The 22,919-nt window shown below is 47.9% G+C and overlaps 1 protein-coding gene across 1 annotated transcript in view; it reads left to right on the forward strand.

Annotated features, from left to right (window-relative positions):
• Positions 1-7,187: 7,187 nt before the first annotated feature.
• The window catches only part of LOC107114908 (cytochrome P450 2J2-like), a 58,081-nt gene continuing 42,349 nt past the window's right edge, over positions 7,188-22,919 (forward strand). Inside the window, exons 1-3 of the mRNA XM_015416513.1 lie at positions 7,188-7,361; positions 9,974-9,983; positions 10,581-10,604. Of these exons, the coding sequence (XP_015271999.1) occupies positions 7,188-7,361; positions 9,974-9,983; positions 10,581-10,604 (208 nt within the window). The remainder of the gene's footprint in view (positions 7,362-9,973; positions 9,984-10,580; positions 10,605-22,919) is intronic.

The raw sequence follows: 22,919 nt of genomic DNA on the forward strand, positions 1-22,919 counted from the left end.
GCTTCCCACGAAAGGGGACGGGCTGCTACGGGCCCAATTGGGTGCAGATCTGCAATCCCTTCCATTATGAGATTAGAATATTTGCATCTAAGTCTCACTGGTATGTTCTGTTGTGTGTCCTGATTGGCACTGCTATGTGTCTGAGAATGTGTGGGTGGAAATTCAGGGTTTAGGCTATGGTAGGATAATACAGACACCCTATAGAAAGATACACATACCCAAGATAGGCAAATTCCAGGTGAATAATTGTGGCTGGTTGGCTCAGACTGAGTCGACTGAAACTAAACCTGGCGAAGATGGAGGTCCTGGGCCTGAGTCAGGTTGGTTCGGGGTTGGGGATCCCTCTCCCAACCTTCGATGGGGCACCTTTGGTGTCAGTGTCGGAGGTTAGGAGTTTGGGAGTACTCCTGGACTCCTCTCTAACTATGGAGGCCTAGGTGGCAGCCACTGCCAAGTCGGCCTTTTACCATCCCAGGCTGGCACGGCAGTTGGTTCCCTTCCTTGACCACGATGACCTGGCCACAGTGATCCATGTGACGGTCACCTCGAGGTTAGACTATTGTAACGCTCTCTACATGGGGCTGCCTTTGTCGCAAATCCGGAAGCTGTAGCTACTGCAGAATGCTGCAGCCAGGCTCTTGGTGAGCTTCCCTGGGCGGAAGCACATCCTGCTTGTGCTGAAAGCACTGCACTGGCTGCCAATAGCGTACTGGATTCGCTTCAAAGTGCTGGTTCTTACCTTAAAAGCCCTATATGGCTGGAGTCCAACATACCTAAGGGACTGCCTTTCCCCATATGTACCCCAAAGGGCACTGCGGTCAGGGACGCAACATCTGCTGGTGACCCCAGGACCCAAGAAAGCCAGGCTTGCTGCAACCAGGGCCACGGCCTTTTCGGTGGCGGCTCCTACCTGGTAGAATGAGCTCCCAGAGGAGATCCGGGCCCTGAGAGACCTTGCGCAGTTCCGCAGGACCTTCAAGATGGAGCTCTTTTGCCAGGCTTTCGAGTAGGAGCCGCCATTACTACTACCATCACTACCCCTACCATCACCACCACCACCAAGTGGTTTGGGCAACAGCAGGGTGTGGAGATGGCCCTGTGACGAGCAAACCACAGCGTGGCGAGGAGCTGATACCACTGAACCACCCTCTTACTGAAGACTGATTTGAAACATCCAGAGCACTTTGTAATATCGGAAATGATTGTTTTATCTTGTTTTTAAAATTGTTCTTATGTATTGGCATATGTGCCCTATCTGTGAGCCGCCCTGAGCCCCCTTGCGGGGAGGGCGGGCTAGAAATGTAATGATAAATAAATAAATAAAATTTAAATAGGTTAGGGGCATTTGTCAGATTGGGTTATTAGCCTGCCAGTCGTAAATGTGAATCTATACGGAGAGTCACAAGAAAAAGTGGTCTTGATTACACGGGTAAGAGATCAGGAAATGTGTCTTGCCCTAGAGGCAAGAGACAAAAGATGAAATATGACACCTACCATGTTGCTCAGGTATCTGAAAACGTGGAGCCCAACAAGTTTGTGATAGAATAACATGGGAAACCATTGGTGAGATTTCGGCTCCTTCCTGGCTGCAGAGCCCGGGTGGCGGTTGTGGGCCTATCTTTGCCTATCGCAGAAGGAGGAAGAGGCAGGGGATGTGTGACGCAAGTGTCATGGCATTGCAGTGAAGCCATCAAGGATGTAAGCATGCCTCCACCCTCGCCCTTCCTCTTTCACCTGCGTGCTCGGTAAAGGAGGATCGGAGTGCTGAGGGACTGTGGTGTGGACAGGGCCGTGGCCTACACAGGTGCGGCGGCCGCTGCCTTGGGAGTCCAACATCCACCTGTTCAGGCTAGGGGGAAATCAAGGCCCGTGTTCCTTGGACTGGGGGAGTTTGTATAGGGGGCTGGGATGCAGTGGTATAGTGACAAGTGGTGGGCGGGCATTGTGGCCTTTTCTGCCCCGGGTAGCAAGGTTCCCTTGGGAGAAGCAGAGGGCCAGATAAAGAAGTGTTGAGCTTCACCTGAATGGGCTCGGCCTGATACTCCTTGGGCGGGCCAGCAGGGGGGCTTGACCTGCACAGCTTTAATTTATAGATGTGTTTAGGATTTTATTGTAGCCTTGGGCCTATTTGGCATGGTGTCATGATTGCCCTGGCGGGCGGGCTAGGCAATCCAAAAACACAGGCAGAGGTCAGGGCACCAGAGAGGCAGAGAAACAAAAGCACAGTCCAAAGTATTAGGTCCCTTGCAGAGTCTTAGGTTTACCGGAGATTTGCAGTCAGAGGTGTAAAGCCGAAAGCCATTGTCCAGAGTCAGGTTACACATTCCAGGGTCAGGGAACCAGAAGAACGATGTCATGCAGTCCGGAGTCAATAGCCGAGGGAGTCAAGCAGAGAGTCAGGAAACAGGATGCAAGGTCCGAGGTGCAGCGATTCAATCATGCGATCAGTTGCCAGCATGGATTGGACAGTGAAGACAGCTGCCTTAAAAGCCCGTTCCCCTTGTCACTAATTACTGACTGATTACAGAGTCCTGGCTCCCGTCAATACTCGGGACTCAGAGGATGCCTCCCACACATGCGTTCTTCCCTACCCCGGGTTGTCAAGTCCCGTCTCCTTTGGTCTCGTAAATGAGCTACAGGTGTGGGGGGGAATCAGGGGGCATGGAGCTTGTGCTCGGCTCTCCAGGTGTGAACCTTTCTGGTAGCCGGTGTTCATCCTCTGCAAGACTTAGGTTTTGTACTTCCAGGGGTGCAGGGAGATCGTTCTTGGATGTTGAAGGTGCAGAGTCCCCGGCATCAGGGTCCACTGGGTCAGGCATGACAGTGGGCAGCACGGTGGGCATGACACATGTGGCCAAAGAAGGGGCAAGGGTGCTGAAAGAGAAAGCACCCCACACCGAGAGTGGCCCCGAAGTGGGTGGTACCCACCCTTTCCTCGAATGAGGAGGAGGATGTCCAAGGCAGATAGGCCATCCTGGACAGGTTAGAAGCATTTGAGCAGCATGTGGGTACACCTCCGGCGGGAGCACTCACTGGAGAAGACCCTGATGCTGGGAAAGATTGAAGGTCAAAGAAGAAGGGGACAACAAAGGATGAGATGGTTAGACAGTGTCATCGAGGCAATGGACATGAAATGAAGCAAACTCCGGAGCACGATGGAAGACAGGAGGGCCTGACGTGATGTGGTCCATGGAGTCCCAAAGAGTCAGACTCGACTGTGCGACTGAACAACAACAACAAAACCTGCCACTGTGGTGGTGGTGGGGAGGCAAACTAGACAAACTTATGAACAGGAGAATTCAAGCAGCGGTATTAGTGTGTTTGTCTGCTCTGGAGGGCTGGTGCGGCGAGTCGTCAGGAACCGAAAGAATGGCTACAGTCAGAAAAACATAAGAGACGCCAATGTTGGATCAGGCCAAAGGCCCATCCAGTCCAACACTCTGTAACACAGTGGCAGTTTGGGGGGGAGCTCCGGGGTGGCACCCCATTTGCAACGTCAGCTGGTGGTGACCCAGAGGGATGGCTCACACGTGGGCAAAGGTGGCTTGCCCATCATACGGCCAGGAGGTGGTCTGGAGCGACCCCTGCCCTTGGCTTATTTCTGCACTCCGGGTTTGCCCTTGCCTTTGCTATGGAGCTCTGGTGGCAGTTGTGGGAGGGGGCTGTCTTGCCTCTCCCAGAAGGCACAAGAGGGGCGGAGCTGGAAATGATGTAAGCATGGCTCCGTCCCCCCCTTCCTCTTCCGCCTGCATGCTCAGCCCACCCTCCTGCCCTGTATGCAGTGCAAGCCTTGGATAGTCGCCTTTTGGGGTCAGGCTGCAGCTGCGGCTCAAGTGGTTAAGACACTGAACTGCAGACTGGAAGGTCGGTAGTTCTGCAGTTCGAGACCCGAGTGTGCTGCGTGATGGAGTGAGCTCTCGTCTCTGGCCCCAGCTCCCACCAACCTAGTAGTTCGAAAGCAAGAAAATGCAAGTAGATAAATAGGTACCGCTTCGGTGGGAAGGGAACAGCGTTCCGTACGCCTCGGCGTCTAATCATGCCGGCCACATGACCACAGAAACGTCTTCGGACAGCGCTGGCTCTTCGGCTTGGAAACGGAGACGAGCACCGCATCCCTAGTGTCGGATTCGACTGGCTTTTGAGCAAGCGAAAACCTTTACCCTTTACCAGGAATTTTTTGCCCCTCCTTTTATTGGGAATGGGGGGGGGGTTGCTTTTGCCTACCTTGCACTGTCGTCAGTGGACTCTGGGTAAACTGGGCATGGCGGGAGGGCGGGGTAAAAGTCCAACAAAATAAAATAAATAAATAGGACTGGTCACTTGGCGGGTTAGTGTGGGGAAAAAGGGGAACGGATCTGGCGTGCACCATATGGCACCTTCCCTGTTGGAGGTCAAGGGGCTCCGTCAGGCTCAGCCTTTGGGTTTTGCAGCCCAGGGGCTGGGCATGAGAACTGCTTTTGGGGCTACCCTGGCTAGTCTCCTCCCTTCTGAGTTTCACAGCTTTGGGGGGCCTCCAGAGCGGCACCCTGTTTGCTATGCCAGTTGGTGGCAAGCCAGAGGAATGGCTTGCACCCAGGGCAAGGGTGACTCACCCAACATACAGCAAGGAGGTGGTCTGGAGCGGCCCCTGGCCTTGGCCTATTTCTGTACTCAGGGTTTTCCCTTGCCCACAAAAGATGTAAGTTGTTAATAAAGTGGCCCTTGGTTAAACCCAATCTGGTGTCTGTCTCTTTCTTCCAACAAAGGGAGGGGGGGCAAAGCCCTGACATCTTTCTCTTATTGGGTGGGTGCTCCTAAAGAGGCCCGTCTCGCCTCAACCAGGGCCAGGGCTTTTTCTGTCCTGGCCCCAGCCTGGTGGAATGTGCTCCCTATTGAGACCAGAGCCCTGCGGGATCATAGAATCATAGAAAGTTAGAGTTGGAAGGGACCTTGCAGGTCATCTAGTCCAACCCCCTGCACTATGCAGGAGCATAGCTGAAAGAGAGCCCTACATACCTACAACATACCCTGAAAGATGGCCGTCCAGCCTCCGCTTGAAAACATTCAGTGAAGGAGCATCCACCACCTCCCGAGGGATCTTCTTCAATTCCGCAGGGCCTGCGAGACGGAGCTCTTCCACCGGGCCTTTGGCTGAGGCAGCGGGCGCCCATCTGTGGCCTCCCTGAGGTTGCTGTCACCCGTCTGTCGCCTGTCTACTGACCACCGACAACTGGCCTTTAACCCATTGTACCATCAGGCCAGAATTTTATAGCCAACTTCTGCTCTTCCAAGCTGTATGCATTGTTTTAATTGTTATAATGTTTTATTGTGTTTTAATGTTTAATGGCCATCAGGCCAGAATTTTATAGCCAACTTCTGCTCTTCCAAGCTGTATGCGTTGTTTTAATTGTTATAATGTTTTATTGTGTTTTAATGTTTAATGGCCATCAGGCCAGAATTTTATAGCCAACTTCTGCTCTTCCAAGCTGTATGCGTTGTTTTAATTGTTATAATGTTTTATTGTGTTTTAATGTTTAATGGCCATCAGGCCAGAATTTTATAGCCAACTTCTGCTCTTCCAAGCTGTATGCGTTGTTTTAATTGTTATAATGTTTTATTGTGTTTTAATGTTTAATGGCCATCAGGCCAGAATTTTATAGCCAACTTCTGCTCTTCCAAGCTGTATGCGTTGTTTTAATTGTTATAATGTTTTATTGTGTTTTAATGTTTAATGTTTTGAACTGAAATTGCATTTGTTTCAGTGATGTTATAACAGTGATGTTATGCAAATAAATAAATAAATAAATAAATAAATAAATAAATAAAGGGAAACTTGGTGAAACAGCATCCTTCGTGTCTGGGGCTCAGTAGAAAGCAACCTCCCATTGAGGGAGGAGGACATCATTGGGAACACAGCTCCACCCTTTTCAGGTATGCATGATGAGCCCCCTCTGCCTGTGTTTGAGGGTCAGAACTCATATATAAGATCCTATTAGCTCTAGACGATTGGGAAGGTGGTCACCACACCTCAAAAGGGATATTATAGCATTGGGGAAAGTGCAGAAAAGGGGCAACTAGGATGATCAAAGGGTTGGAACACTTTCCCTATGAAGAAAGGTTAAAGCGCTTGGGGCTCTTTAGCTCGGAGAAACGATGGCTGAGGGTTGACATGATCGAGGTTTATAAGATTCTGCGTGGGGTAGAGCAGGTCGAGAAAGAAGTACTTTTCTCCCTTTCTCACAATGCAAGAACTCGTGGGCACTCCATGAAATTGCTGAGCGGTCGGGTTAGAACAGATAAAAGGAAGTCCTTCTTCACCCAAAGAGTGATTAACACATGGAATACACTGCCACAGGAGGTGGTGGTGGCTACAAGCATTAACGGCTTCAAGAGGGAACTGGATAAACACATGGAGCAGAGGTCCATTGGTGGCTATTAGACACAAGGTATAGATAGGGACTCTGGGATAAGTGATGCTCTGTCTTCTTGGTGTTGGGGGGGAGCAACAGAGGAGGACTTCTAGTGTCCTGGCCCCACTGGTGGACCTCCTGATGGCACCTGGTATTTTTGGCCACTGTGTGACAGAGTGTTGGACTGGAAGGGCCTTTGGCTTGATCCAACATTGGCTTCTCTTATGTTCTTTTATGGAGCAGAGGTCCATCGGTGGCTACTAGCCACAAGGTATAGATATGGACTCTCAGTCAGGGGCAAGTGATGCTCTGTATTCTTGGTGCTTGAGGGGGCAACGGTGGGAGGGCTTCTAGTGTCCTGGCCCCACTGCTGGACCTCCTGAGGGCACCTGATATTTTGGGCCATTGCGTGACAGAGTGCTGGACTAGATGGGCCATTGGCCTGACCCAACAATGGCGTCTCTTATGTTCTTGTGTTCTCTTATGTCCCTCCTCATGCTTGAGATCCCATCAGTGCCATGCACAGAGACGGTGACCAAAACAATTATGCAGATCAGCCATGAATAAAGGCGTGTCCTAGTGCCTCGTTCCGGCATTCAGGGTGTGGTAACGATTAGCTAAGTTGACAAACTAATCTCTTACACAGACTCTTTTGTTTCAAGGTATACATTGCAAAGCCGCTTGAGAGAGGTGTCAAAGAATACATTCTCAACTTAACTCTGAGGGAGGTACAAAAGGCTTTCAGCCTGCCTTGATGGACTAAAACGGTACCAAAACGGAGAAGGAGAAGGCAGGATCATGTTAGGGATACAGGTGTTTCTGCTAAGTTTCCTGGCGTGTCTCCTGATTTTGCACGTTCTGAAACAGAACTGGCCATGCAGCCGCTCTTACCCTCCGGGGCCACTTTGGATTCCAGTCATTGGAGGCCTGTGGAAAATAGGATTCAAGCTCTCTCAAGACTCCTTCAGAAAAGTAAGTATGTAGGAAATAATTAATCTGCAGAGTAAGAGGGCGTGGAATGTTCTCCACACAAGATTCTAGGGCACAGAACTTTTCTAATTTGGTAAACCCCTCACACTGTAGAGCTTTCACGCTTGCCAGGTTCAATCTCTTCCCTTCGGCTGTTTTGACAGGCAGATATAAGGGTATTCCTTATAAAGAAAGAGTCTGTACCCGTCTTTACAATGAACCTGACTCTGTGCAACATATTCTTTTTCTCTGCTCTCATTACTCTTTGCTATGCCATTCTTTGATCCATCCACTCCTTTCTTCTGCAAAATCTATGACCCAATAATGGCCTTGTTTTTTTGTTATCTGACAAATCTCCGGAAATTATTGCATTTGTCGCTGAGTACCTACTATTTGTATGGAAGTTAAGGGTTAAAAGAGCTGCGGTGGCTCAAGTGGTTAAGATGCTGAACTGCAGGCTGTGGAAGGTCGGTAGTTTAGCAGTTCGAGACCCGAGTGTGCCACATGACGGAGTGAGCTCCCGTCTCTAGTTCCAGCTCCTGCCAACCTAGCAGTTCAAAAGCAAGAAATTGCAAGTAGATAAATAGATACCACTTCGGTGGGAAGGGAACAGCGTTCCGTGCACCTCGGTGTTTAGTTATGCCGGCCACATGACCACGGAAATGTCTTCGGACAGCACTGGCTCTTCGGCTTTGAAACGGAGATGAGCACCGCAACCCTAGAGTCGGATTCGACTGCCTTTCAAGCAAGGGTACCTTTACCTTTACCTTTTAAGGGTTAGAAGCTGTAATATTTAGATTTACCTTTCCCCCTCTCTTTATTAGCCTCAAATGGGTTCTGTTTGGTGGAAACTTTTAGTACGGGTATATATGTATTTATCGCTGTCTAGTTTTTTTGTGTGTGTGTTGTTGTATTATTATGCCATTAAAGGTTTCTCTCTATATACCTTGAATGCTTGTTTTGTTTTGCTATTGTAAAACAGGCTGCTATCTGATGTTTTTGTTTGACACTCTTCTTCTTCTTCTTCTTCTTCTTCTTCTTCTTCTTCTTCTTCTTCTTCTTCTTCTTCTTCTTCTTCTTCTTCTTCTCCTTCTCCTTCTTCTCCTTCTCCTCCTCCTCCTCCTTCTTGAGAGCCAGTTTGGTGTGGTGGTTAAGTGCGCGGACTCTAATCTGGGAGAACCGGGTTTGATTCCCCAGTTCTCCATTCACAGCTGCTGGATGACCTTGGGCAAGCCATAGTTCTGATCAGAGCTGTCCTTGAAAAAGAGCAGTTTCTGTCAAGAGCTCTCTCAGCCACACCTACCTCGCAGGGTGCCTGTTGTGGGGAGGGGAAAGGAAAGGAGTTTGTAAGCCACTCTCAGATTCCTTTGGGTAGTGAAGGGCGGAGTATAAATCCAATGTTGTCGTCTTCTTGTTCTTGTTCTTGCTCTTGTTCTTGTTCCTTCTTCTTCTTCTTCTTCTTCTTCTTCTTCTTCTTCTTCTTCTTCTTCTTCTTCTTCTTCTTCTTCTTCTTCTTCTGAGCCAGTTTGGTGTAGTGGTTAAGTGCGCAGACTCTAATCTGGGAGAACCGTGTTTGATTCCCCACTCCTCCACTTGCACCTGCTGGATGACCTTGGGCAAGCCGTAGTTCTGATCAGAGCTCTCCTTGAAAAAGAGCCGTTTCTGTCAAGAGCTCTCTCAGTCCCACCTACCTCACAGGTGTCTGTTGTGTGGAGGGGAAGGAAAAGGAGACTGTAAGCCACTCAGAAACTCCGAGTGAAGGGCGGGGTATAAAGCCAATCTCCTCTTCTTCTGAAGGTTCTCAACCTGAGGCCCTGGAGGACCCCTGCCAGGCTGAATAGACAACACTGACCTCAATGGATTCAGTTGATCTAGAACCGCAGCATGAATGCCCAAGTCAAATGAAAGATCCCTGCAGAATGGAGGAACCCTGGTCTTCACACATTCAAAGAGCACCCACTACTAGGGCTCCCAGGGATCCCGCTAGAGTTTCTGGAAATTCCTAGAGCTACCCTATGCCACTTCTTGGTTTCCCCCAGAAAGGACGTTACATAGAATCATAGAGTTGGAAGGGGCCATACAGACCATCTAGTCCAACCCCTGCCCAACGCAGGACCAGCCTACAGCATCCCTGTCGAATATTCATCCAGCCTCTTCTTGAAAGCTGTCAGTGAAGGGGAGCGAACCACCTCCCTAGGCAGCTGATTCCACCTTTGAACCACTCTGACTGTGAAAAGGGTTTTCCTAATATCCAGTTGATACCTTTCTGCATGTAATTTAAAGCCCTTGCTCTGCTGCCGACTGGAACGGCTCCTTGCCCTCCTCCAAATGACAGCCTTTCAAATATTTAAAGAGAGCAATCATGTCCCCCCTCAATCTCATCTTCTCCACACTAAACATTCCCAAGGCCCTTCCTCGTAGGGCTCAGTCTCCAGACCCCTGATCATCCTCGTAGCTCTCCTCTGCACCCTCTCGATTTTGCCCAAATCCTTTTTGCACACAACATCCCCCCCCATGTCTCCAACCCCCAACTCATGCTGGTTGCCAGGCAACCATGGCATGGCAACCCTATCCCTGAAAGAATTCCTTTTTCCTTCTTTGTCACCTCTGTGCAGCATTTTGTAGGTAGGCTTCCCGAGAATGTTGTAGGGAACATCCCATTTTTGATAGCCACAGTTGCTTGTGAGCTGAGACGGGGAGCTGCTCATCTCACCTGTGCCGCTCAGTGCCTGACTTGAGCATCACGCCAGGCATCTTCTTGCCTGGGCAGTCGGTGGACTGGTGGTTGCAACCTTAATGCTAAGCATCAGAATGAAGAGGCGGTATAGTTCTAAACAGGAGCACAGTTAATAACCCGGGGCTCATTCTCTGTGTGGTGCTGCAGAGACAACAACTTCCTTTCTTCCTGTTCCTGCCCGCACAAAGTCTTGGAATGGACTAGGGCCGGCTACAACACTGGCCTGGATTCAATGAACGGAGGTGTCCAAAACGCCACTATCCTGTGGCCCCTTTGTCAACTATGGTGGTGGAAAGTGCCGTGAAGTCACGACTGACTTATGGCTACCCTGCATGGGTTATCTCCTTATAATCCTACGTAAATGCTATTGAGTTGTAAAGTACAGTAGAATCTTAGGGGGAAACTTAAGAATACTTAACATGGGGAGTTGAGATGAGAATAATGTGATGGAGTTGATCTTTGTCCTTCCCTGTTTGCAAGTATAGCTTTAAATGTCAAGCTTGCTGAGGGTTAGAGTGGAAAGGCAAGAACCAAAGGGCTCTTGCCTAGGGGTGTGCATTCAGGTCGGCTACCTGTCTCTCTTGCCACGAAGAGGGGACAGAGCCTTCACAAGTTCAAACATGCTATGCTGTGCATTCAGAAGACTCTTTGGAACAGGGGTGTCGAACTCATTTGTTATGAGGGCTGAATCTGACATAAAGGAGACCTTGTTGGGCTGGGACATGTGTGTCATAAACTGTTATGCCAGGTAGCGGCAATATAAACTTTATAAAAGACACAAAGGTTTTTTTTAACTTAAAATAAAAACATGCTTAAAACATTAGCACTCTTGCAATATTTTGTTTATTTAACAGTGCCTGATAACTGACACCTCTTGCTCTGAATTATTGCATCAAAATACCTGTGCTGTTGCAATCTTGAGTATGCTGTTCAGGTGTGTATCTGTAAGCTGCAAACCTACGATGATGAAGAAGAAGCAAAAGACAGCCAGTTCCACTGCAGGCCTGATAGAAGCCCTCTGGGGGCCTGATCTGCCCCCCCCCGGGTCACATGTTTGACACCCCTGCTTTAGAAACTCCCAAGCAGTCCATCCGATTTTACAGGTAACAAGCTAGGGGGGTGCCCAGGAGAGAAGAAGTTCAATAAGGTTGTGGAACCCTCTGCCACTATCCTGGTCCTTGCTTTGCCATTTTCACCTAGTCTGTGTCTAATAATAAAGGGGGAAGCTCATGCCAAGTTTGAAGCTTTTTTGATGCACTGCCATACAGGTCGCCAGAGGCAGATGGTTCTGTTGCTGGGCAGTAGTGCATTCAATGCACTGGTTCTGCTGCCTTTGCAAAAAGAAAGGCCCTACTTCAGTTTGTGGAGCAGAGATTCTCAGGTTTGAAGTTGGTCCTGTTGGGTTTTAATGTGGAACTTGTTCTGCTGGGCACATAGCAGTGTTAGGCTCCTAGCAAACAAGCAACCTCCAGAACAGTTAAGTTCCCTGGAGATTCTCTGCGGGAGTCTGACTGCTGTGCTGTGCTGATGCCTAGGGTTTTTTACAGCCTTAGAAAGCCATAGAAAGCATATCCAGACAGACTGGGAGCTATTAATACCAGCATCTTTCATATACCTGTCATTCCGATTTGTTAAAAGTGGCATAGTTTCATTTACATAGGGATGTCTTCCACCCCCTTAAAGTTCATTTAAATAATTGCCACCAGAAAGCAATAAAATGATGCAGACAGCCGATGCTGTGCCAAAACAATAGGAGAGCAGATGAGACATGATATGCAGACAGAAATTTGAGAAACAATGTGGGATCGTTGGCACAATGGCAGGAAAGACCAATGCAGATTCAGCCAATGAGTCGGTGGCAATAGGCTGGGACAGGTTAATGGGCTTTGTGTCTGCCTGCATAGAGAGTAAACCGGCAAACAGTTGTGAGCTGCTTGTAGGCAACCTGAACCCCATTCGCAAACTAATCAGCTCCATGTTTGCCATTGGGAAGCAAGAGCCAAACCTTTCAGTCCTGAAGTAACTCTAAACAAATGGGTGACCGGTGACCTACATACCCAAAAGTTGTTGAATGTCATAAGGCTTCAGTATGTGTGATCATGCCAATCTATTTGACAGATGTCTGACAGTCTGGAGAACCACCACAAACCGGTTCTGACTGGAGCTAAGCTGAGCTGTCTCACAGTGACACAGCAGTAAGCTGATTGGCTGGTTAGTGTATATAAGTGTATGTAGTCTGTACAGTATATTCCTTCTTCTTGTATGAGCGTATGGCAGAGCACTTTGATGGAGAAGGCTGTATATATGAAAATAAATCATTGTATATAGTTAACCACAAGAACTGTGTGAGTGTGGTTTACTGCAGTGGAATCTTATCAGAGTGCAATTTGGATCTTAAGCTGAGAGCTGACCTGGTGACGCACACTGCGCGACAGACTGCTCGACAGGGTTATGGGCCAAGTATGCGCCAAGCCCAGGGTCAAGCCTGAATCCAACCTAAGTCCAGCATGAGCACTCAAGTGCTAAGAGGTCTGTGAGCTGTGAAGTCAGGAGCCGAGAGTTTGTCGACTGTTGTTCTTCGTGGAGGAGAGGAGGACGACTTGCTCGGTAAAGCACCTGGCACCAGCACAGAAAAAAGGAGTTAAAAGATATCAGTTCGGGGGAGTCGATGGAGCTGGAGAGCGTCTGGTAGCTGTGGAAAGTGTCCAGCATGACTCAGGTACTGACTGGCCAGTGGGTGGATAAGCTCACGTCAACTAACTATGATATGTGGGAGCTACGCATGAGACATTATCTGAAACGTGAGGGTCTTTGGCTGTATGTGGAGAACCCTCCAGACCCAGTCCCTATTGGAGATGTGCCAAAAGTTGAAAGGGCACTAGCAAATTATTTTGGCTGTGGGAGACGACCAACTAGTACATGTAGCCACTGCCAAAACAGCAAAAGAGGCTTGGAAAAGTCTGAAAACAACGCACGGAAGGAACTTTGATAGCCTTAACGCGTCGGCTTTACTGAAAGATTCAAAAGCCAGGTGAGCCAAGAAGAGAACATTTGAACTCATTAACTGAATGCTTTCACCAGCTAGAAGAGAGAGGCAAAACAGTGTCTGCTGAAAACCGAGTTTATATTGTACTTAGCTCGTTATCTTCTGAGTACAACATGCTAGAAATCTCTCTGGAATCCATGCAGGCTGATAAGCTAAGCTTGGAATATGTTGTTGGCTGGCTGCTGGATCAGGAGGCCAAACATTCCACACCAACTTGGCAGAGTTCCCAGACAACAGAGGCAGCTGGAGCCAGAAGCAAGGCATGCAGTGGAGAGAGTTACAAGGCTTTGTGGGTGAGAAAGTGTTTTATCTGTGGATCCACAACTCATCTAAAAAGGAACTGTCCTAAGCAGCAGAAGAAGGTGGCAACAACTGAGCGCTCTGACATGTTGTCGAGACGCAACAATGCATCTCTGGTGGTAGCAGGAGCAGCACAGAGTAAAGATTCATGTCTAATTGACTCTGGCACCAGCCAAATATTTTGTAGGGATGAGAGTTTGCTCAACAATAAGCAACAAGCACAACAACAGCACGTGACTCTAGCCGACGGAAGCAGTGCAGATGTGACTTGTATTGGTGAAATTACTTTTCCAGCACTCAAGCACATGTTCCAGAATGTCCTATGTGTTCCCTCTCTGGACTGTAACTTGCTGAGTGTTTTAGCCCTTGACAGGGCAGGTTTCAAGGTAATTTTTGCAAATGAGTTGTGTAAAATTAAGCAAGCTTGGAGGGAGGTTGCTAAGGCAAAGTTGCATAATGGTGTTTATGTGCTTAACAACACTCTCGGGGTAGCTATTGCCGGTGTGACAGGCAATATAAATCCTCATGATGAATGTTTACACCTCCTACACAGGAGAATGGGGCATGTTAGTTTTTCCAGTCTTAACAAAATGTTAGCACTTACCAGTAAAGTGGGAGTGAAAGAATGTAGTAACTATTTAGACTGTGATGTGTGTAAGCAGGTTAAGTCAAAAGCTTTTCTGGTCGCAAAGAAAAGTGAAAGGATGACTAAGGAACCTCTGGAGTTAGTACATGCTGATGTAATGGAACCTTTCCCACAAAGTTTGTCTAACAACAAATCATATATTCTAATAGCCAACAGAGGGCGCCGTGCGGATACTTAGACTGAGGGAAAGGAAGCTCCGTGGGCCTCAGAATCTTCTCCTACATACCCAGCATGCTTCCATTATGTGCACAAAAATCGAAAAAGTGAGAAAATCGCTCCAGGGATGACTGAATTCCCCCTAAAACCCTTTGGGCTCTGCTTCAGACACCAAAGGTGAGAGAGAGGTTCTTCGTGGAGGAGAGGAGGACAACTTGCTCAGTAAAGCACCTGGCACCAGCACAGAAAAAAGAAGGAGTAAAAAGATATCAGCTCAGGGGAGTCAACGGAGCCGGAGAGTGTGTGGTAGCTGTGGAAAGTGTCCAGCATGGCTCAAGTACCGACTGCCCAGTGGGTGGAAAAGCTCACGTCAACTATGATATGTGGGAGCTACGCACAAAACATGAGGGTCTTTGGCTGTATGTGGAGAACCCTCCAGACCCAGTTCCTGTGGGAGATGTGCCAAAAGTTGAAAAGGCACTAGCAAACATTATTTTGGCTGTGGGAGACGACCAACTAGTACATGTAGCCACTGCCAAAACAGCAAAAGAGGCTTGGAACAGTCTGAAAACAATCTATGTTCAACGCACGGCAGGAACTTTGATAGCCTTAACGTGTCAGCTTTACCGAAAGATTCAAAAGCCAGGTGAGCCAATAAGAGAACATTTAAATGCATTTACTGAATGCTTTCACCAGCTAGAACAGAGAGGCAAAACGGTATCTGCTGAAGACCAAGTTTATATTGTACTTAGCTCCTTACTGAGTACGACATGCTAATCACCTCTCTGGAATCCATGCAGGCTGATAAGCTAAGCTTGGAATATGTTGTGGGCCGGCTGCTGGAACAGGAGGCCAAACATTCCACATTCTCTTGGCAGAGTTCCCGGACAGCGGAGGCAGCTGGAACCGGAAGCAAGGCATGCAGCGGAGAGAGTTACAAGGCTTTGCAGGTGAGAAAGTGTTTTATCTGTGGATCCACTACTCATCTAAAAAGGAACTGTCCTAAGCAGCAGAAGAAGGTGGCAACAACTGAGCACTCTGACATGTTGAGATGCAACAACACATCTTTGGTGGTAGCAGGAGCAGCATAGAGTAAAGATTCATGGTTAATTGACTCTGGCGCCAGCCAAATATTTTGCAGGGATGAGAGTTTGCTCAACAACAAGCAACAAGCACAACAACAGCACGTGACTCTAGCCAACAGGAGCAGTGCAGATGTGACTTGTATTAGTGAAATTACTTTTCCAGCACTCAAGCACACGTTCCAGAATGTCCTATGTGTTCCCTCTCTGGAATGTAACTTGCTGAGTGTTTTAGCCCTTGACAGGGCAGGTTTCGAGGTAATTTTTGCAAATGAGTTGTGTAAAATTAAGCAAGCTGGGAGGGAGGTTGCTAAGGCAAAATTGCATAATGGTGTTTATGTGCTTAACAACACTCCCGAGATAGCTATTGCCAGTGTGACAGGCAATATAAATCCTCATGATGAATGTTTACACCTCCTACACAAAAGAATGGGGCATGTTAGTTTTTCCAGTCTTAACAAAACATTAGCACTTACCGGTAAAGAGGGAGTGAAGGAATGTAGTAACTATTTAGACTGTGATGTGTGTAAGCAGGTTAAGTCAAAAGCTTTTCTGGTGGCAAAGAAAAAAGAAAGGGTGACTAAGGAACCTCCGGAGTTAGTACATGCTGATGTAATGGGACCTTTCCCACAAAGTTTGTCTAACAACAAATATGCTCTAATTCTCACTGACAATTGGTCAAGATTTTCATGGTGTTTTATTCTAAAAAACAAGTCAGATGTATTCAATACTGTTAAATATTGGTACAAGAGAATTAGGAACCAAATAGGTGTGCTGAAAGCACTACAAACAGATATGGGAGGTGAAATTATGTCATTGCAATTCAAAAACTGGTTGCAAAAGCATGGTATTAAGCATAGACTCATGAACCCTCAGACCCCGGAGGAAAATGGTCTGGCTGAGCAGAGAAATGGTGTTTTGCAGACAGTTATGTACTCAATGCTTGCAGATGCAGGGTTGGAGATACAATACTGGGCAGACGCCATGAAGGCAGCATGCTATGTGGTAAACAGACTTTGGACCAGAGCTATTGATAATATCCCCTATGCAGTTTTGTATGGGAATGCACCAAAACTGAGTCATTTGAGAGTGTTTGGGTCTAAAGCCTGGGTGGATGTGCCCTTGAGCCAAAGGAGGAAGGGATGAAAAGTTCTAAAAAGTTGTTATTTTTAGGCTATCAGACAGGCATGAAAGCCTACAGGTTTGCGAATGAACAAAGCAATGTGAGTTTTAGCAAGTCAGCAAATTTTTGCGAGAGCCAAAACTGGCACAGAGTGCACACATTCAACTGCCTGCTCAAGCAGTTTTTAACGTTAACAGAGGTAACTTAAAGTGAAACTGTTGAAACCAAGTCTCCTCACCCTGTTATTTCTGATGAAGTGAAAAATGAACAGAGTACCCCTAAAAGGTCTACTAGGAGTAACAAAGGTGTACCGCCTCAAAGATATGGGTATGATGCAAATGTTGTTAATCATGTATATGTAAGGGAACCAGTGCATTATCAAGAGGTAATAGAAATGTCTTCTAATGAACAAGAACCATGGTTGGAGGCCATGAAAGCAGAATATGAGTCTGTGTGAGAACAATGTCTTTACTTTAACTGAGTTACCAGAAGGTAAAAATGTAATAGAATGTAGGTGGCTCTACAAACTAAAAACGTTGCAAAATGGTGAACCACAAACAAAAGCGAGGTTAGTCGCAAAAGGCTATTTACAGCAACAAGGGGCAGATTATGACGAAGTTTTCTCGCCTACAGTAAGGTCAAGTATGCTGAATATAGCTTTAACAAAAGCTGGTTTACAGAAAATGCAATTACATCACTTTGACTTTGCAACAGCTTACCTGAATGCAGATATTGATGAAGAGTTATACATGCAGCAAATTCCTGGATTTGAGCATGAAAACAAAACCCTTGTATTGAAAATTAACAAATCATTGTATGGTTTGAAACAGAGTGGACGTCTCTGGAATCAGTGTTTAACTAACAAAGTATAAAGTTTAGGATTTGAACAGAGCATAGTTGATCCTTGTCTATTTAGCAAGGTGATTGGGGCAAGCAAATGCTATCTACTTATTTTTGTTGATGATTTGTGTTTTATTTTTGACAAAAATGAACAACTAAACTGGTTTGTGAAAACAACTCAAAAAAGTTTCAAAATTAACCATCTTGGTGAAATACATCACTATTTAGGTATGGATGTGAACAAAAACAGTGAAGGCTTCTATGAACTGAGTCAAAGGGATAAAATTGTAAAAATTGTTGAAAAAATATAACATGACTGAGGCCCACTCAGTGGAAACTCCTATGACTACAGGTTATTTAGGGGAACCTGATGGGAAATGTTTTGAAAATGTTAATATGTATCAGTCATTGGTAGGTTCTTTATTGTACCTAGCAATTTGGTCTCGTCCTGACATTTTCTATGCAGTCCATATGCTATGCCAGAAAAATGCATGTCCTTATGTTAGAGACTGGAATGCAGCTAAAAGAATTCTCAGATACTTAAAAGGTTCCATTGAGAGCAAATTGGTGTTGAAACCAGATAAGTCTCAACAAGTAATTGCCTACAGTGACACTAACTGGGGTGATAAAGAGAGTGGAGAATTCACTACAGGGTATGTTGTGTATGTTTATGGGTCGCTTGTTATGTGGAAGTCAGAAAAACAACAGTTTGTTTCAACTAGTACGTGTGAGGCAGAGTTTGCAGCCTTGAATGAAAGTGTACAACTTGAATGGCTAAAACAACTGTTAACAGATCTGGATATGTCATGTGTTATGCCTATGACTGTAATATGCGATAACACTGCAGCACAACAATTGGTTGACTCACAGGGAATAAATGCAAGGAGTAGACATATAAATGTACGATATCAAAATGTGAGCGAGACCGTGCAGAGAAATCTCTCGACCCAATCAATGTGTGGGTAGTTAAATCACCTATTACGACACAGTGTTTTTGTCTAGCTGCTATCTTTAATTCATTCATCATTTTATAATCCTCCTCTATCTTTTGATCTGGTGGGTGATAACAAACTCCCAGTGTTAAGTTTACTTTTGGCCCCCATATTTCAACCCGTAGAACTTCCAGAAGCGAATCCAATTCTCTTAGCCTCTCAATCTTTCTGGACTTTATACCTTCTCTGACATACAGAGCCACCCACCCTCCAACCCTTCCCTCCCTATCCTTCCGATATAATATATAACCGGGAATCACCGTATTCCACTGATTTTCCTCATCCTACCAAGTTTCTGAAATACCCACAATGTCTATTTTTCCCTCCAAGTGGTAAAAGGATTACTAAAGGATTACCAAGTGGTAAAAGGATTACTAAAGGATGATAGGGAAGTGGCAGAGAAGCTGAATGCATTTTATGCCTCTGTCTTCACCATAGAAGATGGAGGTGCTTGCTCTCTCCAGGACCACTGATTTCAGGAGGGGTTTCAAAAGACCTGAGTTGGATTGAGGCAGGCCCGTAGCTCACGTGGGGCCCACGGGGCCCGCCCCCCATGGGGTTTGTGGGCCCCCTCCCCCATCCTCTGCTCCCCCTCCCTCTGGCCCGTAGACTGGCGGCGGTGGCGCTGGAAGCCGAGGCGGCGTCAGAGGGCTTGAGGCACAGTGGCCTCCCCTCCTCCTCCTCTGCAGGAGTCCAGCTCTTCGGTGCCAAAGTGCTGAGGCAGGGCACAAGAGTGCCGGGCAAGGCAGCCTCCGAGACCGTGGCGCGGTGCAGCTGCGCGAAGGCGGGCGCCTGGTTGTTGAGGTCAGCCATGTGTAACAGGAGCGCCCGCTTGTAGGCGTCGTGGCTCTCCCAGTCCAAGGCACCCTCCACGCATAGGAAGAACACGCCATTGCCCGAGGGCCGCAGAGAGAAGGCGCCCTTCGCGCCCTGCAGGCTCAGCGCCACCGTCACCTGGGGAGGAGAGGAGGTGACCCGGGCCCAGAAGCCGCACCACTGCTGCCGCTCGCGCAGGTTTACTCAGAAGGAAGTCCCCACCGAGTCTGCCCATGGGCTTGAGTTCGCCGGGAAAGGGTCCGAAGGAGGTCTGGCCGGGTTCGCCACAGTGGTGGGCGCCGCGGAGGGCGTTTTGCTCCAGGAAGCGACGCCCGGGATTGCAACGGTGGGGCAGCCGGAGAGCAGATTGGCGGGGCAGGGAGGAGGAGGGGGGGAGAGAGAAACGGCCTAATTCCTGTCCTCCCTTTCCCCGGCCTACGGTCATCTCCCGGGCTCTCCGGGAGCCTCACTTGCTTGGAGGGCGCCAAGAAAGGGTCCCTTTGGAAAACAAAAAATATTGGGGCGGTGTGGGCCGATGCTCCCTCTAAGCTGTGGCGTCCTGTGAGCCAAAATTCCACTTCGTGAGCTGCTGGGCCTTAAAGCTGTGAGCGAGCGATTTGGCTGCTGTATCAATGAGTTTGCCCTAGAGCCCTCCTTCCCGGGCTAGGACAAAAATGTGATAGCCGTAGAAGAAGAAGAGGGAGGGGGCAGGCGGGGGGGCTCTGGGCTGGGGTCTCCGTGGGGCGCAGGCGACCAGGAAGTTCTGCTGCTTGCTCGCGGAGAGGGGCCTGCGCGGGAGGAGGAAATGCAGGTCTAGCCAGGGCAGCGGCACTCTCCGTTTCCAAAGCGTCGACGGTGGGCTTTTCTCTTGGCCTCTTGTTTGAATCGGGGTTTTGTGTGAGCGCTTCAGCACTGCGGGTCCTGGAAGCGGCTGGATCCTTCTCTGCACGCACACACACACACACCGCCCGGCTCCCCCACGCTTCCCGTCTCTCTTTCTCCGCTCCAACTCCTCTTTTGTTCCTGCGCCAAAACGCATGCGAAGAGCAGGCCCTGCTGTGGCGCGCCGGAGCCATTGGGGAACCCTGCACTCCGGAGGGGGGGGGTGCTCTCTTTCTGCCCTTTCAAAAGCATTTAGGGGCAAACATTTGGGGGAGGGGATTCTCAGCCTTTTTTTTTCTGGGATCGCCCTCCAGCTCTGCCAGCCCCCACCACGCGTGCTTTCCAACGGGGCGCAGTAGTTTGCCAGTGAGAGACAGCGCAGGCGGCCGCCCTCCCCGCCCTGCAGGCTCAGTGCCACGCGTGCTTTCCAAACGGGGCGCAGCGGGTGATGTGCGTACGGCGCGCACACACACATTCCAGCCCCACCACTTTCCCCAGGGCCCCCCCACTAGAAAGGTCCCAGCTACGGGCCTGGATTGAGGTGATGAGACAGGAGGTCCTACAGATGAACAAATTTAAAACTGACAAATCAGCAAAACCGTATGGCATACATCCAAGAGTTCTGAAAGAACTCAAATGTGAACTTGTGGATCTCCAAAAAAAACATGCCACCATTCCTGAGGACTGGTAGGTAGCTAATGTAACCCCCATCTTTAAAAATGTTTCCAGTGGAGATCTGGGAAATTACAGGCCAGTCAGTCTAATGTTGATACCAGATAAATTGGTGGAATCCATTATTAAAAATAGAAGTAGTAGGCACATTGATGAATAAAAGCTGTTGAGGAAGAATCAGCATGGATTCTGTAAGGGAGATGTTGGGTGCGTTCAGACAGCTCTTTAGATCCGTGCGAGGCACTGGTGTCTCATGGATTTAAATGTAATGTCCAGACATCAACATCTGGGCAACATCCGTCTTGCATGAGCATCCCGTTTTGCTGCGCTTTGGAGCCGTACTAAAAAGACACTACTTTAAATCTAGAGTTTTCGGTTCCGATGGGCCACTCGCAGACCTCCCCCATCTGATCGTTTCAGTGCGCAATTAAAAATGGTTCCCATGATGTCAGACCATCCCGAACGGGTGCCATTTTTAAAAAGTCTTGATTCTGCACACGCACGAATAACCAAGGATGCAATATCATGCCTATGCACATGCACAAACTTTTGTGTTTTTTTTAAAAAAACCACTGCACGTGCGCCTCATTCAGTGGATGCCGTCTGGACAAACCACAGTGGAAGCAGCGTGCGGTGATTCCACCAGGGGATGTCTGGTCATGCAAGGATGGATTAAAATGATTGGGATCAAATTTGAGCCGGCATAATGGTGGGATTAGCTGTTCATCTGAATGCACCCCTTGTCTCACCAAACTTTTATGGTTCTTTGAGGGGGTGAACAAACATGTGGGCAAGAGTGACCCAATAGATGTTGTTTACCTAGACTTCCAGAAAGCTTTTGATAAAGCTCCACATCAAAGGCTCCTAAATATAAGTATGGGATAAGAGGACAAATCCTCTTGTGAATTATAAATTGGTTAATTAACAGGAACCAGAGAGTGATTATAAATGGGCAGTTGTCACAGTGGAAGGTGGTAAGCAGTGGGGTACTGCAGGACTGAGTACTAGGTCTGGTGCCTTTTAACTTGTTCATTAATGATTTGGAGTTGGGAGTAAGCAGTGAAGTGGCTAAATTTGTGGATGATACAAAGTTGTTCAGGGTAGTGAGAACCAGGGAGGACTGTGAGTCGCTCCAGAGGGATCTGTTGAGGCTGGGCAAGTGGGCATCAATGTGGCAAATAAGGTTCAATGTGGGCAAGTGGAAAGTAATGCACACTGGAACAAAAATTCCTAAGTATAGGGTTGATGGGGTTTGGACTGGCGGTAAATGACCGGGAGAGAGATCTTGGAGTCATGGTTCATAACTCACTGAAAATGTCGACTCAGTGTGCAACTAGAATAAGATAGGCACATACTATGCTGGGGATTATTAGGAAAAGGATTAAAAACAATACAGTATCTTAATGCCCCTTTATTAATCTATGGTATTGCCTCATTTGGAATACTGTGAACAGTTCTGGTCACCACACCTCAAAAAAGATATCAGAGCATTGGAGAAGGTGCAGAAAATGGCAACTAAAAGTGATTAAGGGGACTGAACACCTTTTCTATGAAGAAAGGTTAAAGAGGTTAGGGCTCTTTAGCTTGGAGGAACGATGATTGAGGGGTGACATGATAGAGGTTTACAAAATTATGCATGGGACAGAGAAGGCAGAGAAAGAAGTATTTTTCGCCCTTTCTCACAATCCAGAAACTCATGGGCACTGGATGAAATTAACGAGCAGTAGGCTTAGAACAGCTGAAAGGAAGTACTTCTTCACTCAGAGTAATCAACATGTAGAATTCACTGCTGCAGGAAGTGGTGGCGGCTACAAGCGCAGACAGCTTCAAGAGGGGATTGGATAAACATGTGGAGCAGAGGTTCATCAGTGGCTGTTAGCCACAAGATATAGATGAAACACTCTGTCTGGGGCAGTGACACTCTGTATTCTTGGTGCTTGGGGGGGCACAGTGGGAGGGCTTCTGGAGTTCTGACCCTACTGGTGGACCTCCTGATGGCACCTGGGTTCTGGCCACTATGGAGAGCCAGTTTGGTGTAGTGGTTAAGTGTGCGGACTCTAATCTGGGAGAACCGGGTTTGATTCCCCACTCCTCCACTTGCACCTGCTGATGTGACCTTGGGTCAGTCACAAGCTCTGGCATAGCTGTCCTTGAAAAAGAGCAGTTTGTGTCAGAGTTCTCTCAGCCCCACCCACCTCACAGGGTGTCTGTTGTGGGGAGGGGAAGGGAAAGGAGTTTGTAAGACGCTCTGAGACTCCAAGTGAAGGGC

This window comes from Gekko japonicus, unplaced genomic scaffold (genome assembly GCF_001447785.1).
Source record: "Gekko japonicus isolate JY-2015 unplaced genomic scaffold, Gekko_japonicus_V1.1 scaffold2580, whole genome shotgun sequence".
Classification (NCBI taxonomy): Eukaryota; Metazoa; Chordata; class Lepidosauria; order Squamata; family Gekkonidae; genus Gekko; species Gekko japonicus.